Source organism: Chlorocebus sabaeus, chromosome 15, assembly GCF_047675955.1.
Source record: "Chlorocebus sabaeus isolate Y175 chromosome 15, mChlSab1.0.hap1, whole genome shotgun sequence".
In the NCBI taxonomy this organism is placed as follows: Eukaryota; Metazoa; Chordata; class Mammalia; order Primates; family Cercopithecidae; genus Chlorocebus; species Chlorocebus sabaeus.
In genome coordinates, this window is record NC_132918.1 from 50,559,422 (window position 1) to 50,575,710 (window position 16,289).

Here is a 16,289-nt window from a genome sequence, read left to right on the forward strand (position 1 = left end):
GTGTTCAGACGCCTGGACCCACCCCAGGCTCGGCTGCAGCTTTCTCCCAGTCCCTTCAACCCTAGAGACCCTCAGCTCACATCCTTCTCAGTTCCCAAACAGAAACACATCCAGCAGAACCGATGCTGGAAAGGTACAGAAACCAGGCACTTCAAAGCAGCCCTTCTGAAAGACAATCCTTCCAAGATCGATGAACTCAGCCAACCAGGGTACCTTCTCTTGGATGTACAGAAATGCTTCTCTCTTATGTACAATAAACATGAGCATCTGCCAGGCAATCTTTTAAATCTCTCGACAAATGTATTATTAGTGTAAAGATGGAGCAGTGGTTCTTTAAGAATCTTTACTTTTATGGCTTTGAAAAAATTCACAATTGAAGGGTACAACTTTTCATGCCCATATTTTTCAATTTTTTTGAGAAGATGGCTTATGTATACTTTTTCCTATTCTAGTTATGCAAATCTCTTTTTAAGCTATCAATTGCACACAGCTTCAAAACTTTTTTTTTTTTTTAAATGAAAGGACCATTTTCCTAGGTGGTACTAGAGTACAGGATTTTCCATTTCACTGAACAAGAGTCTCAAGCTGAAATCAGGTTCTCACTTCTACAGGAAATACAGTCTAAATCTCCAGAGTCTGTTGAATACACTGAGACCCCCGATTTCCCATGTGAGAAGGTGGGAGAGGTGGCTCTCTGACAGGGCTAGGAGAGTACACTGTCACGAATGCTTAGCAAGATGCTTGGCAAAATGTATCTCAGTTTTCAAAATGACCATAGACTTTGGCCCAGTAAATAGACTCCAGAGAAAGGTAACCAAAATTCAAAGACTTGTGTACTAATTGCCATTGCATTAAAAAGAACAACAGAAGCATGCTGACATATGAGAATCACATGGCCCTATTTAACTACGAGGACACAGTCAAGCACATTTGGATACACCTATAGAAGGGGACGTTATGCAGCCACTGAGGGGGTCAGTGAGGTTTTATGTTGTGGGGGAATAAATATGACATAAGGTTTAGTGGAAAAAGAACATAATGTTCAAATGACTATGCATTGAAAGGAAAAAACAATGTAATATTGACAATACTGCATTAATTGAACTACAGGACATTTTTATTGAGCTTATTTTTTAAAATTATTTTCAAATGAGGATAAAAAATTATAATTTTAAAAAATTACGTTAAAAATATCGTGGCAGCCCAATTGCCACTTACTAACTCAGGTTCTCTTAACAGAATGCAGAGCTCATAAATCTTGCCTGAGAAACATCCTTCTTCCTTGCCTAGGGGTGCCCACCTGGGCAGCCAGCCAGCCAGCCTCTTTCTGTTGTCACAAAGGGCTCCTGTTGGCCAGTGTGAGCCCCACCCATGAATTAGACATGGACTGCTTTGTTGGCATTTGGTGATGAGGTTGTTAGAAACCCAAGGAGGCTGAGAGCCTGAGGAACAAAAGCCTTGGAATTTGACAAGGGATGACATACTGTTATTATAATATTTTCTTCTGGATCTAAAGTCTGAGAAAAGGGCTGAATTTCCCTAGAAGCTCACCAAGGATGGAAGATTCAGCATCTGTGAAACTGTCATTAACCAAACCTCCCAGCAGGTAGAAGGTCCCTGCTCCTTGCCTGCCTGGTTTCGCCTGTGTGAGGGTGGCTGCTGCAACCAGGGATGCAGAGTCTCAGGCCAGAGACAGACACTGGCACTGGGGAATGCAGAGGAGGAACACAGCTTTCTGAAGCACTGTCCACCAGCAGAGCCTTGTTACTAAAATGAGAGTAACCAAATAATAATACTTGTCTTGAACTGTGGCTGAAAGTGAGGTCACATTTTACTCTAAATACCAACCTTCACCAACCAAGAACTCATCAGAAGTGAGTCCTCCTCTGAATGCCTTAGTTTTCAGAGGCCCCAGACAGGTTCTCCACATTCCCCACACAGGTCTCCCTGGGCTTCCACTCCTACCGGGGCCCCACTGTCCGTGCCTGCTGCTCATGTGGCCAGGACTGGCCCTCTTCACCTGCCCAGGGAACACCCAGGCCACAGGGGTCCAGACTGGCTGGGCTCCATGGAAGGTGGGGAGAAGGGGCCCTCCCCAAGGAGACCTACCTTGTGCCTTTGCCAGGTGAACTCTGGTTATTATGTCCACTGCCTCACAGAATCTCTCTAGACAGTTCGATCTACTTACTTCACGGTCTGCATTGGAAACCTCACCACATCTCTGATAAAAACCAACAGTAACACATCCACAGTGATCTTATTTTTGACAAGTGTTTCAAAAACATACACTGCAGAAAAGACAGTCTCTTCGTTAAGTGGTGCTGGGAAAACTGGATATGCATATGCAGAAGAGTGAAACTAGACCCCATCTCTCACCACATACCAAAATCAAATCAAAATGAATTAAAGACTTAAATATAAGACCTCAAACTATGAAAACGGCTAAAAGAAAACATTGGGGAAAATCTCTAGGTCACTGATTAGTCTGTGCAAAGATTTCTTGAGCAACACCCTACAAGCACAGGCAACCAAGGTGAACATGGACAAATGGGATCACATCAAGTTAAAAAGCTTCTGCACAGCAAAGGAAACAATCAACAAAGTGAAGAGATAACCCACAGAATGGAAGAAGATCTATGCGAACTACCCCTCTGACACGGGATTAATGACCAGATTCTATGAGGAGCTCAAACAACTCTACAGGAAAAAAATTCTAGGAATTCGATCAAAGAATGGGCAAAATATTTGAATAGACATTTCTTAAAAGAAGACCTACAAATGGCAAACAGGCATATGAAAAGGCGCTCAACATCACTGATCATCAGAGAAATGCAATTCAGAACTGCAATGAGGTATCATGTCACCCCAGTTAAAATGGCCCATAGTCAAAAGACAGGCAGTAACAAATGCTGGCGAGGATGTGGAGAAAAGGGAACCCTTGAACACTGTTGGTGGGAATGTAAATTAATACAACTACTATGGAGAACAGTTTTGAGATTCCTCAAAAAAACTAAAAAATTAGCTACCATTTAATCCAGCAATCCCATTGCTAAGTATATACCCCAAAGAAAGGAAATCAAGTGTATTAAAAAGATATCTGCACACCTATGTTTGTTGCAGCACTGTCTACAATAACTAAGATTTGGAAGTAACCTAAGTGTCCACTAACAGATAAATGGATACAGCAAATGTGGTACATAACATGATGGAATTCAGTCATAAAAGAGAATGAGATCCAGTTATTTGCAACAGCATGGATGGAACTGGAGATCATTATGTTAAGTGAAATAAGTCAAATACAGAAAGACAAAAATTGCGTATTCTCACTTATTTGTGGGATCTAAAAATCAAATCAATTGAGCTCATAAATATAGAAAGTAGAAGGATGGTTACTAAAGGCTGTGAAGGGTGGTAGGGGGTTCGTAGGGGGAGGTGGGGATGGTTAACGGATATAAAAAATGGAAAGAATGAGTAAGACCTACTATCTGACAGCACGAGAAGGTGACTATAGTCAATAACTTAATGTAGATTTTAAAATGACTTAAAGAATGTAATTTGATTGACTGAAACTCAAAGGATAAATGCTTATGAGGGGATGGATACTCCATTCTTCATGATATGCTCATTTCAGTTTGCATCCGTGTATCAAAACATCTCATGAACCCCATAAATATATACACCTACTATGTACCCACAAAAGTGTTAAAAATAATTAAATAATTTTTTAAGATACAAAAATATATTCAAGATAAAAAAAGGAAAAGGAAACAAACAGGAAAACAAAACACACTAGTCCATCTACTCCATCACTTACCTTTCTCCAAAACCCCTCTCTGCAACCCAAATGCCTGTCTCCTGTCAGTCATGTAGCCATAATGTTGATAGAAGAGTGGACAGAAATGCCCGGAGGTGCAGCAGTTAGGCAGCAAGCTCTCCTGCGGATGCTGTTCCCTGCTTCTTCCCATCACTGGCCCCTTCCCTAGCCCCTTAGGCACCCGGCTAATGTACTCATCCTTCAGACCTCAGCCTAGGTGCCACCTTCTTGGGGAAGCTTTCTCAAGCCTGGCCACTATACCTCACCTCTGTTCTCACAGACCCTGGCCTTTGCTTGTCAGTGCCCTGACTGTCCTGTATTGGAATGGACTGCTCACCTGCCTTCCCTCACCTCACCACCGCTCCAGCTCATGGTTCCCAGGGGATGGCCGGGTGCAGAGGCGGCCCTGGGGGAAGTTTCCTGAGTTGAGTGGAAGCGCAGTTGGGCCCGGCCCACACTGTCCCTCTGCATGGTTAGGGTGGGGTCAATGCTCCAAGTCCGTGAGTTGGTACCTCATGGGTCACACCACACTTAACAGTGTGAATCCAGAGCTCCTGAGGTCAACCTCGGCCAGCTCCTGGCTCTCCATCCAGTTCCTCCCTCCACCAGGATCTCTGGGAGGTAGACGTCGGGAGAAGGGGGCACTGTTCTGCCCACTTTAGAGATGAGGACAACTGTGGCAGGAAGAGGAGGGGCACTTTCTGTGGTCACACACATTATGAGAATCCAAGTATGGCTTGTGTGCAGGTGGCAGCATAGGTACCCAGGCTGGCTGGGGCTGCCCTCCACTGGGTTGTGCAGAGAGCAGGAAGGAAGCCACCATTTAACAGGCACTTTGCTGGGCCTCTTACACATGTTATCAACCTGCACAGCATCCATCTGAGGAAGGGATTAGCAGGAGGGTAATTTTACCATGGAGACAATTGAGGCTGAGATATCAAATGACCTGCCTAAGGTCACACAGTCAGCAAATAATGCTGAGAGACTGGCCAGACTCCCAAAAGCACTTTAGCCACTTCTACTTGCTCTCCCCTGCCTTCACTTTCCTCATTGCTAGAATTAATTCAGGCATTCCTACCTGCCAGGCACAGTTCTGCCTTGTGACAATCCTCTGCAATAGGTACTGCTATTAACCTCATTTTGCAGATACCACATCTGAGGGTTCTGAGAGGTTAATTGACTTATCCAATGTCCTTGAGTCAAATGGAACTGGATTTGAACCTGGGTCTTTCTGGCTTCGAAGCCTGCACTCTGAAGCTGTATCCTCTGTTGACTCCCTGCAGGGAGACATTCTAGCCCACTGCAAAATTTCAAAGAACTGTCAGTGGAAGAGGGAGTAGGCAGACTGTGCAGCTCAGGGGCAGACCCAGGTCCATGGGGAGATAAGGTAGCATGTGTGGGGCTCTGAGTCAGGAGGCCTGAGTCTAGCTGTGGTTCCACCTCTACGCATGACTTTGGGCAAGGCTTTTCCCCTTGTGGTCCCTGAGAGATCATCTAAAGTTGAGTGATGAATGACCTTGTTATCCTGAATGAAGACAGGTCCCAGTGGTGGGCCTGGGTGACAAGAGTGATACCCCTCCCACCTCCACCATTCACAAGCCATGGTCCCCTCTCAAGGCTGCCTTACTATCCAATGACATATTTTCTTTTTAACATGGGGAAAGAGTTCTAATTTCAGAACTTTCCCCCAAATAGCTTTCCTTCAACTGTCTCAAAAGATGGCAGTGTTCTCCTTTTCTTTGAGATGCATTGTAGGAAATTGGGGGAGGATCTCTACGTCTGCAGACAGATTGAGCTGGCCTCAATATTACTAGCTGTGTGGCAAGTGTATTAACCTCAGTGTTCTCATCTGTAAAATGGGAAAATAACAGTTTTCAGGGAGCAGTGAAGAATAAATGACCACATGCATGCAATGAATGCTCTTAGATAAGGCTTGGCAAATAGTAGGTGCTCAGTCAGTGGTAATGATGATTACTATCATTATTGAATACTCTTTGGGATGAGTGAAGTCTACCCACACCCTCTTCCCCTCAGGGCTGATATTATTGGACCTTGAAAACCTCTAAGGCTCATTACCCTCCAGGCGGATCCACAGGAGAGTCAGGTCAAAGCAGACTTGAGCATGGGCACTTTTATCTGGCAGCTCTTTAAGCACATTAAGATACCATTGAGTAAGTAAATCAGCATCCTGTACAGAGCCATTTGTTGCACCTTAATGATCGGCTATGTCAGTGATGTCAAAACAGGTCATTATTCACGGAGAAGTGCCCCCACGAGGCCCTCCGCCAGGAGCTCAGCTGCTTGCCAGGCAGATCTGAGCAATCCCCTTAGCAGCTGTAAACCCCCGGAGCACCTGCCCTGGGGTCACGCTGCTGCAGTCAGTGGAATTCAGGCCTCAATAATGGTTTTTCCAATTATTTGAGGAAAAAATACTCCATTGTGATTTTTAAAAATTGAGATAAAGGGAACTAAAAAGCACTGCTGTTCTCTGAGCCCCACCGTGTGGGGTTCTGTGAAAGGCTCTCCGCTGGCAGCCTTTCATCTGGTCCTCACAAGAAGGCACTTACATTTAGGCAAGCCAAAGCTGAACAGCAGTGACTTTTCCAAGGTTGCAGAGTGAGCTAGGGCCTAGCTGGGACTGAAATCTGGGTTCCTGGGCTGACCCCTAGGACTGTACACTTTCTACCCCACCCCATTGTCTCCCTTTGATCCCAATCTTAAGTACAAAAATCCAGAACATGATGCTTAAGCCACACAGCCTTACTCAATTCTATGGATTTAAATGTGTGTACTCGCGTGTGTGTGTGCGTGTTCATTTGCATGACGGTGTCTATTTTCCCAATTTAATCATAGCATTCATTTGCATAGGGATTTAAATTTTGTGAAGTACTTCTATGCTACAATCTCTTTTGGTCTTAACAATCTTACAAAATAGCTTGGCCAAGGATTATGATTCTTAATTTACAGTTACGGAACCAAAGCTCAGCCAGAGAAATAGCTGAAGCAAAGCCTGTGGCTAGATTATGATCCAGCTAAGGGTTGGGTTCAGCCCTTCTCACTCCATACCTAGCTCCATCTCCACTGGTTTGACCTGACCCCATTCCCCCATCACCTACCCCTGTGTGGGGTTCAGGGCATATGCTTAGAAAAGGGAAGAGGAGCAGAAGGAACCAGAAGAATGTAGAAGAAATGAAGGGGAAGGAGAGGTAAGTCAAAAATGGGGACAGGGAGAAGAGAGGTTATTGATAAATAGTAGAGATTCAAAAGGATAGGAAAGAGACTGTGAGGGTGAAGGAAGAAGCGGAGCCCTCTGGTTTGAAGCTCAAAAAGTCAGTGCTGTCCTATTGAATGGAAGGGTATAGGGGTAATTATTCATGCTGAATTCTCTTTAAGGAGAAGGTAGAGTCTTCCTGCCGTGGTGTGAGGAGCCACACTTGGGCCCGGCATCTTTGGGTTTGAAGCTTAACACCTAAGTCTCGGGCCCACTTTGTGTTTCTCTGGGTCATGAGATAATCAGAGGTAACTTTAGTTTCCAGCAAATAGTATCTGAAAGATGGACAGTCTTCAAGCCTGGGTTTATTTCTGAACAAATTATAATTTCAAGGCAATGGTTCCCTAGACCTTGTTCAATCAAGGAAATGGTTCCCTAGACCTTGTTCAATCAAGGAAATGAGAGTTGTGGTGCCTCTTAGGTGCTATGTAGACATTGTCCCATTGAACTCCAGCTACCTTTTCCAGGTAAGTCTCATCACCATCTTACAGCTAAGGTAACTGAAAAGTTAATCACGCTGCTTAAGGACATATAGGCTGTGCCTCTCTTCTAAACTGTTTTCTGAGACACCCTTTTGCAAAGCTCATAACAGCCCGCTTTGGAAATTCTCAACCCCCTTTTTCTATCCTCTTTCTTACTTCTGACACAGTAAGATGCCCTCTGGAATAGGCTGATATGAATTTGAATTCCATGTTTACCATTTACCGCTGTGAGATTTTGGGCAAGACAGTCAATCTAAGTTTTCCTTATCTATTAAATGGGCTAGAATTGCTTATCTCACAGGATGTTCCTGCCCTTTGTGCAGTGAACTTTGCTTTGGACTTTTACAGTTCTTTGCCTCTGTCTAAATAGGTCCATTTGATCTCTCATTCTTTCAAGCCTTTGCTATGCATCTAATCACCCACTCCCTGCTAAGGCGTCAATGGACAACAAGAGCTTCATGCAGGGCTCAGAAAACTTTTTCTGTAAAGAACCAAATAGTAAATATTTAGGCCTTGAGGGCCACATAATCTCTATTGAAACGACTCGGCTCTCCTGTTGTAGGGTAACCATAGGCACTATGTGAACTAATAAGTGTGGTCGTGTTCCAATAAATCTTTATCTAAATGCACTAAGAATAAAACTCCACATAGTTTTAATGTGCTATGAAATCTTATTTTTCTTTTTTTCAACGATTTAAAATGTAAAAGCCATCTCTTAGTTCACAGTTGTACAAAAACAGTCAACCAGATTTGTCCTGTAGGCTACACTTTGCTGACTCCTAACATGGGACTCCTGCAGGAGGTATTTTCATTTTCAGGGGGGATTATCTATTAAAATAAAAGGTTGGCACTGCAATGTTGGAACCTCAGACACCCTGGCAGGACAGTCAAAGAGAGAACTGAGGGCAAGAATCCTTCTTTACTCTGTCTTTCTGGTAATGCCCTGAGCCCACTTTCCCAAGCAAATCTGGATACCTTCTTGGGCTTATCACCCTCTGATTTGAAATCAATGCCTTTCACGTAGTAAAATGTAAGCCAGATCCTCAGTTTATTTAATAACCCATCTGACTTTTGGAAGGGGCAAGGGGACTAGCTGACCCCTGGGCTCCTGGGTGTTTATCTCCTCAGGAGGGTGGCGGCAGGTGACAGCTGCAGAGAGAACTGGGAGATACACTTGACAAGGTGTAGCAGGGTCTTCTTCAGCCCCAGACCCGCCCAACTGCCACCTTTGTCCCTTTGCCTATGGAATCTCATGAGATTTGCCTGAAATCTAACCTTGATGCCCACTTTAACTTGAGTTTGCAATAAATACGTGACTTTTAGTACTTTTGGGGGAGTGCTCCACTTGAAAGTGCACTCAGAAATAATCATTCTTTTCTGCTGGCCTCCCTCCCCTGAGTCTCTGCATTCCAGCCACCATCTACGTGGTTTGCCGAGGAGTCCTTCTTCCCTAAGATACTTGTAACCACACGGAGGCAGAAAAGCCTCTGCAGCTCCCCTGTCCTCAGGGTGATACAGGAGGAGGCCCTCCCTCCATGACCTGGTCCTCAGTTGGCCAGTCTGGTCTTCTTCCCCCTGCTCCAGCCGCATTGTGTTCTCTCACCTAATACCTGTTTTCTAGTCTGGAATATCCCCTCTCTGTGCTAAAGCCCAGTATTTTTCTAGATTTGCTCCAGGAACATCTCCCAGGGGCTCCTGCCTGGTTCAAGGTTAAGTACCTCCTTTGTCTTCCCACAGTCCCTCCAGTGCAGCTTTTATCCTCAGCATTTCTATCATCTCCTTCTATACTTGGAGTCCTGGTAGATCTACCCATATTCCTAGCCTTTAGCACACGGTAGGCCTTCACTAAAGGGTTAACTACTTCACTCCAAAAAAAATATTTTCCACCATGTAATATGCATCCAATTTCAGTGTCTCTTACAATGCCAATAACTAAGAGCAATGAATCTAGCCAGCATTAGATTAGTTGCTGCTAATCTAATGCTGATTAGATGCTGTCTTTCTGCTGCTGTCTTTTCAGCACAAAAGTGTTAGACATACTCAGGTGTCTGGTAACTATTTTCTGCATGGTCTTAGTCAAAGTGAAGTTGACGGAAGCAGCCAGACCTACCCCAGACTTATTAAATCAGGATCTGCATTTTGCCAAGACCCCCCCACCCCCACTGACTCAAGTGCATGTTCAAGTTTGAGAAGCGCTTCTCCGAAAGCCACCACCCTTCCTTCCTAATGAAGGACCTGTTTGTGGGATGGTGGAAGACACAGTGCAGACAATTTGACGCACCTGGAGATTATTCAAAACCCAAAGAACAGAGAAGAAATGGTTCAATTATGTGGCTGCATCTCTCTTTCTTTTTCTTTTAAATAGGACATCTTATTGGGAAGGTAAAAGGAACCGAAATCGGTTGGCCTGTGGGAGAAACTCTTCCAACTGGTGGTGGTGTGTGAATTGCTGCTGAGCAAGGTGTAATTAGCTGCCATGGGATCACACTCATGGAAGAGGTGGGCAGACAAAGAAGGGTTCCTTGGGGGTTAGAGAGCTGATTCTTCAGTCTGGGGAGCCTCAGACACAGAAAAGCTGGAAGTCCCGTCAGCAACACATCTGGGGGAAAATAGTGAAAGCCCACGAGGAAGTCTCCGGTGGCTCTCTTCAAAGGGGAATAATTTTGCATAAAGGGATAGTGAAATACTGAACTTTGGGTTCATTCTGGCAGGAACAAATAATGAATACAATATCTGACTTGCAACAGTAAAAGGGAAAATGTACCAAATAAGTGTTGAAGACAATCTTTCAGCTTGAAACACTGAAAAAGATGGGCCAAGGGATTAAAAAGAATAAAGGAAAGCATAAACATGGGATGCATTTCTCCAAACAGAATAATGTAAAATAAAATAAAAACTAAACAAACAAAAAACCCCCAAACTACCAACTGAATTATAAACGATCCTCTAAAGGACAGGTCAGTGCCCCTATGAGGAGGGTTCAGCAGGGACATGTGGCTAAGCTCAGTCTCTGGCTGGGCCCAGTGCTGTTACTGCCACCCTCACCTTGACAACCTCCAAAGGTACTACATCCTCTGCAGTGCTCTGGTCCACAAAGGGATGCAGGTCCTTCTCCAAGTCATCATAGCATGCACAGGCCCAGGCTTGGGTAATTTCACTCAGTTGACAAGAGGGAAACACTAAGAAGACCAAACTGGGTCCAATGTATAGTGCTCGGGTGATGGGTACACCAAAACCTCAAAAACCACCACTAAAGAACTTACTCATGTAACCAAATACCACCCATTCCCCAAAAACCTATGGAAGTAAATAGTATAGAAGAAATTAGAGAAAGTTTAGAAACACTCAACTTGAGACATGTGCAACCTGGGATCCCCACAAGGCTATCTAGCAGCCTGTTTAGAGGATTCTTTATCTCTGGGAGTATCTGTAGCCCTCTTCTTACTCTATGTGTAATGAGATCCACGCCCAAGCCCTCCACTATCAAGCACATATATCTAGGAGACTCAAATCTCCATCTCTAGCACATACCTTTCTCCTAAGCATCAGATGTGAAAATCCCACTGCCCACTAGACATCTCTGGCACCTTGCATTGATCTTTTCTTTAAAATGGACTCTTTAGCTGCTGCAGATAACTCCTCCTCCTTCCATGTCGCCACCTCAGCGACTGGCACCATAATCCATCTGGGGGCCCATGTGCCCAATGGGAGAGGCAGACCTATCCTTCTCTTCCTTATCCAGTTTGTCTACCAGGGTCCGCTGAGTCTATCTACTATTTCTCAAACCTGTTCTCTCTCTCTCTCTCTCTCTCTCTCTCTCTCTCTCTCTCTATATATATATATATATATATATATATATATATATATGTATTTTTTTTTTTTTTGAGACAGAGTCTCACTGTGTCACCCAGGCAGGAGTGCAGTGGCACAACACGGGCTCACTGCAACCTCCACTTCCCACGTTCAAGTGATTATCCTGCCTCAGCCTCCCAAATAGCTTGGATTGCAGGCATGCAACACTATGCTTGGCTAATATTTTGTATTTTTAGTAGAGACAGGGATGCACCATGTTGGCCAGGCTGGTTTCAAACTCCTGGCCTCAAGTGATCCACCTGCCTCAGCCTCCCAAAGTGCTAGGATTAAAGGTGTGAGCCACGGCGCCCGGGCCTGTTCCCTCTTTAAATGATGCTTTGTAGACAATAGCTCATCCGCTAACTGTGGAAAATACCATATAAGACAATAAATAGTAAAAATAAAAACAGTACTCTTGGAACTCAAACAGGCTATCTAGTTCCACAATGACTCCTTACTTATTCTTTCTTGCTGGGCCCCATATAACATCAGGTAACCATAGGTCCTTACTATGAGGACAACACTCAAAACCTCTCCTTCCCATCCTAACTACTCTACTAAGACCCTGCCCTTGAAGACTTCAAAGATAGCTTTTGTAAGTCATCTCCTTCTTACTCCCTTAAGACAGACAGTCAGTGCTATAACTAAATGTTTGTGTCATTTCCAAATCATGTTAAAACCTAATCCATTTACAAAGTGCAGGATTCACCCCATACTGGCTCCATGAAAAGCCAAACCTTTCCCCCAAGGCATCTGATGCCCACTCACAGTAAGGGGCAGTCTGCATCATCTGCAAGTAGCAAGCAAGCCAGTAAAACACGGTTCATTCCAGTTTGCTCTGCACAGCTGGGAGAAGGGGCAGGACAAGAGACACACAACTCAGACCAGTTGTGGTCAGTTCTTCCCTGGAGAAAGGTGAACTTCCAGTTAAGAGGCTGCAACCCTGGATATAAGACAGAATAGGCCCCAAGATGAGCGAGTAAGAAGAGTTCAGCATCGTCCAAGTGGAGGAATGAAGTGAATTCATAGTCTGGGAGAAGGAGAGGAGGTTCCTCTCTAGGTCTAGGAGCTGGGACAGGAATGGTAGAAAGGTCCTATGGCCTGCTCTACATATCAGAGAGCCTGGAGGGCCTGTCTATGATCTGGAAGCCTACTGGAGCAGTGACTGAGAGAGAGGACATCCCAGATTCTGGCTCTGGATGCCAAACACAGTTTGGCAGTTTGAATTCTTGTACCTAAGTCATTTCCCTTTAGGCAGGAAGGAATTACAAGGGGTAAGCTGGAGGGAGAAGATTAAGGATGAAGAATTCATTGTCAGCTTCTGCCACCACAGCTGTTGGGAATCATGCTCAAAATCCTAAGGAAGTTGATCACTCAAACAAAGGATCCTTAGCAAAGCAATTTGACTTCTGTGCAGAGGGGTGCTTCTCCTTGGCCAGTCACCATGAGACCACACCTGAACAAAGGGGCAGGAAAGCCTTTATTCCTGACGCATGTCCTGCCCCTGTACCCTCTCCCCATTGGCTGGGGTCGGGTCGCACAATTTGAACTAATCCTGGATGGGTAAACATTTCAACTTTCTTTAGATACGGTGGGCACATAAGGGAGAGAGGGGAAAAGGGGAAGGGGTGTCTGCAATGAGCTAGAGAGCTAGTCTTCTTTCCAAATAAGGAAAGGAATGTGAGCTGGTACTGATAAGCCTGGTATTATGGCGTGTCTGGGCACGTAGCAAAGGCAGAAAGGAGAAAAAACAGAAAAAGGAAAAAGGGGTGGGGGAGTACTATGAATTAAAGAATAAAGTATTGATCAGGCTATTTGAAGAGAAACCTCATCATAGCCCACACAGCTAAGGCAGGGAAGCCACCATGAAGTAGCTGATTCTGATGTTACATGTGTTTAAATCATTTTGCCTAACACTATCAATGGATGCAGGGAATTGCCTCTTCCCTGCTTTCTTTATTCCACAGAAAGGTACATTTTTTAAACCAAAGTTTTGCTGACCATTCCTCCATCGTTAAACACTTGCTAAGTGCCTGCATCATGTCTGATTCTGTGCTGGGCACTGGAGACACAACAGCAAATGGGCATCAGCCTTGCCCAACAAGGTTTATCCCGACTGCAAACAGCAGTGTGCACTACAGGGTGGTGCTCAATACATTCTTCGCATGTAGAGTTAAACATTGTGACCAGGTTTTTCCTTGCATACATTTAATAAGTACCAATTCTGTTAGGAAATTACATTTAAATATAGGAATAAAAATGTAATCACAAATCTGTAGGTGCCTCATTTGTCAAAGCCAAAGAAACATTGGGACTATTCTCCTGATAGAGCTGTGTGTTTTGCTTTTCCCACTTAAATTCTCATTGTGAACATATTTCATGCATAGAGAGTTTATATATTTTTTCCAGGTTTTCTCTTCAAAGGCCACACCTTCACTGGAGCTAATCCCCATGAGTTAAAAATAAAACAAGGCGAGTTCTTCTTAACTCAGATACCTTTTCTTTCATTCGTCCATCCATTCATTCATTCAATGACTATTTTCTTGAGCACCCACCACTGGCACTAGACACCGCACCAAGCTTGAGAAATTCAGTGGTGAACAAGACAGAAGTCTGTCTGCAGGGTCCTTGGGTCTGGTGAATTATACCCAATCAGAGCTCAGGCTCCCCGAGGTTGGGAAAACAAAGTTTCCCACTCTGGCTTGTCCTTCTTTGTATGTCTCTTCCTTGATCCTAACAGACTGACATAAAGATGACTCTGCTTTGTTCTTTATCTCTCATGTGCCTTACCTGTGGTTCCTCTACTGAGCATTTCATCTTTTCTACTTTGTTCAAAGGCAAACAACTCTGGCTCTCTCCAGAGGTGGGTTAAATTACCCCTTCCGATCTTTTCAGTTTTAAGTTTAAGGGAGATCAAGTTGTTCAAGGGAGGAGCGCTTTGAGAACTGCCTTCTGAGGGGAATGATGTCAGGCAGCTTCTCAGACACAGGTGTCCTTACTTTGTACCATGATGTCCTGCCAATCTGACCCTGATAAATTGGATTAGGAATGAATAACTGAATAAAAGGCAGTCATTCAAAGACTGATGAGAGATTTATAGGGTGGTCTGGCATCAGTCTTCCCTACATGGATGTGAGTGACTAACATCAACTCTTTCTAGGGAATTTAAGAATTAAAGATAGCAGAGAGAGACAGAGAGAGAGAGACAGACAGACAGACAGAGAGAGAGAGAGAGAGAGGCAGAGAGACAGAGAGACAGAGGGAAAATATGAGAATATAAGAGGGAGGCAGAAGCCTAAAGACACACCAAAAGAAGGCAGTACCCAGAAATGAAGCACTTTATGAGTTATGAGTAAGCAATAGCCTGCAGCATCTTCAACACATGAAGTAGAGACAGGGAGTCATCGGGCCACCAAAATAATGGTGCAGAGATAATTCTAGAATCCCTGCTCAGCCACCAGATCTATTAGCATTACCACTAAAGCTATTATTATTCCACAAATTACTCAAATCTCTGTAAGGTCCATCTATGCAGCTGTCCTCACCTTCCTTACTTGCCCTCAGTTCAGTGATAAACTCTATTATCTAAGGGCGACCTAAGCATTTAGTTTTCCTTGCATTTTAAAAGAGCTAAACTGACAAAAAAAAAATTCACCTCCATCAAAAGCCATTGCTTCTTCATTCCCAGAGTCAACATTTTATATACTCCCTAATCCAGAGGCTGGATTCTGGGTCTCCCGCCTCTGCCTGTGTGCACTCTGTGTGAGCACAAAGAACACGATGACTTTAGGTGTTGATCCGTGATGCAAAACTTGAAATGCATTAGGTAGACTCAGCACCCTAGGGTAAAGTGAATAGGCTTGCTGGCAATTTCTCCTACATGCTGTGAGATAATTTCTATTGATCAAAGATGTCATGAGATTTGAGAAAGGGAGCACTGGACAAACAGGGTGCATGAGGTTAGAGGAGATGTCTCTGACATTCTCAGCTGAAAAATGGGGATAATATATTACCTAAGAGTTGTGGGAATAAGCAAGCTACTTTATTTCTCACAGCAAAGTGACTATACTTTAAAAAGTTGTGTGTTGTGATGATTTGAGAACAAGTACACCACTTTCTATACACCAGACCATGCTGCCTTTGCACAAGACTGATAAAACAGGCCCACCTTGCCAGCCAGGCTTGCAAACTGGCTTCACATCCACCTGCACCAGGGTGTCCTGAGCAGCGGGCTTCTGTCCACAGTCGTAGGCGGTCACCAGGATCTCATACTGGTGTTGTTTGTCATAGCTCAGCTTCTCAGTGTTCCTGATGTTGCCTGAGGAACAGAGATGTTCAAAAGCATTTCAGGTCAATTTAATGACACTGTACTTCTCCCAAATCTCTTCTCCACTCCACCCACCTTCACAGAAAGAAAGTGACCCTTTTCCTTATCTCTTTGTAAAAACAAGGGCAAACAGGAGCATGGCTCCACTTGTAGCCTGCTTATGCTTTGGTAGCAAATTCCTGGGAACCCACTGGCTGAAGCCACCTAGCTGTGCAATAGGACTGCCAGGGAATTTCGAGTGCACACCTGGAATCCAACTGGCTTGTGTTTATAAGTAATGGGCTGCCAGAAGATCCTCCTAAAGTACAGCCATGTGATTGTGTCCCTGACATAGGGCAAAGACCATTCATCAGCAAGGATATCTCTGGGAAAAAGATGGAATTCAGAAAATGTCCTGACACATATTTTTTCACATCTGGGCTTGTCGCCAGGAATATTCATTGCCTCATCTCACATTATTTTGCTACCAAACAGGAAGTAAAATCAATAAGAAAACGTGTGACCTCCTTCTGAAAGTGACACAGAATAACACACTTCTTGCCC

General features: G+C 44.2%; 1 protein-coding gene across 1 annotated transcript in view; it reads right to left on the minus strand.

Annotated features, from left to right (window-relative positions):
- The window catches only part of CLSTN2 (calsyntenin 2), a 646,459-nt gene that overhangs the window by 122,603 nt on the left and 507,567 nt on the right, over positions 1–16,289 (minus strand). The window contains exon 5 of the mRNA XM_008008915.3: positions 15,588–15,737. Within this exon, the coding sequence (XP_008007106.3) occupies positions 15,588–15,737 (150 nt within the window). The remainder of the gene's footprint in view (positions 1–15,587; positions 15,738–16,289) is intronic.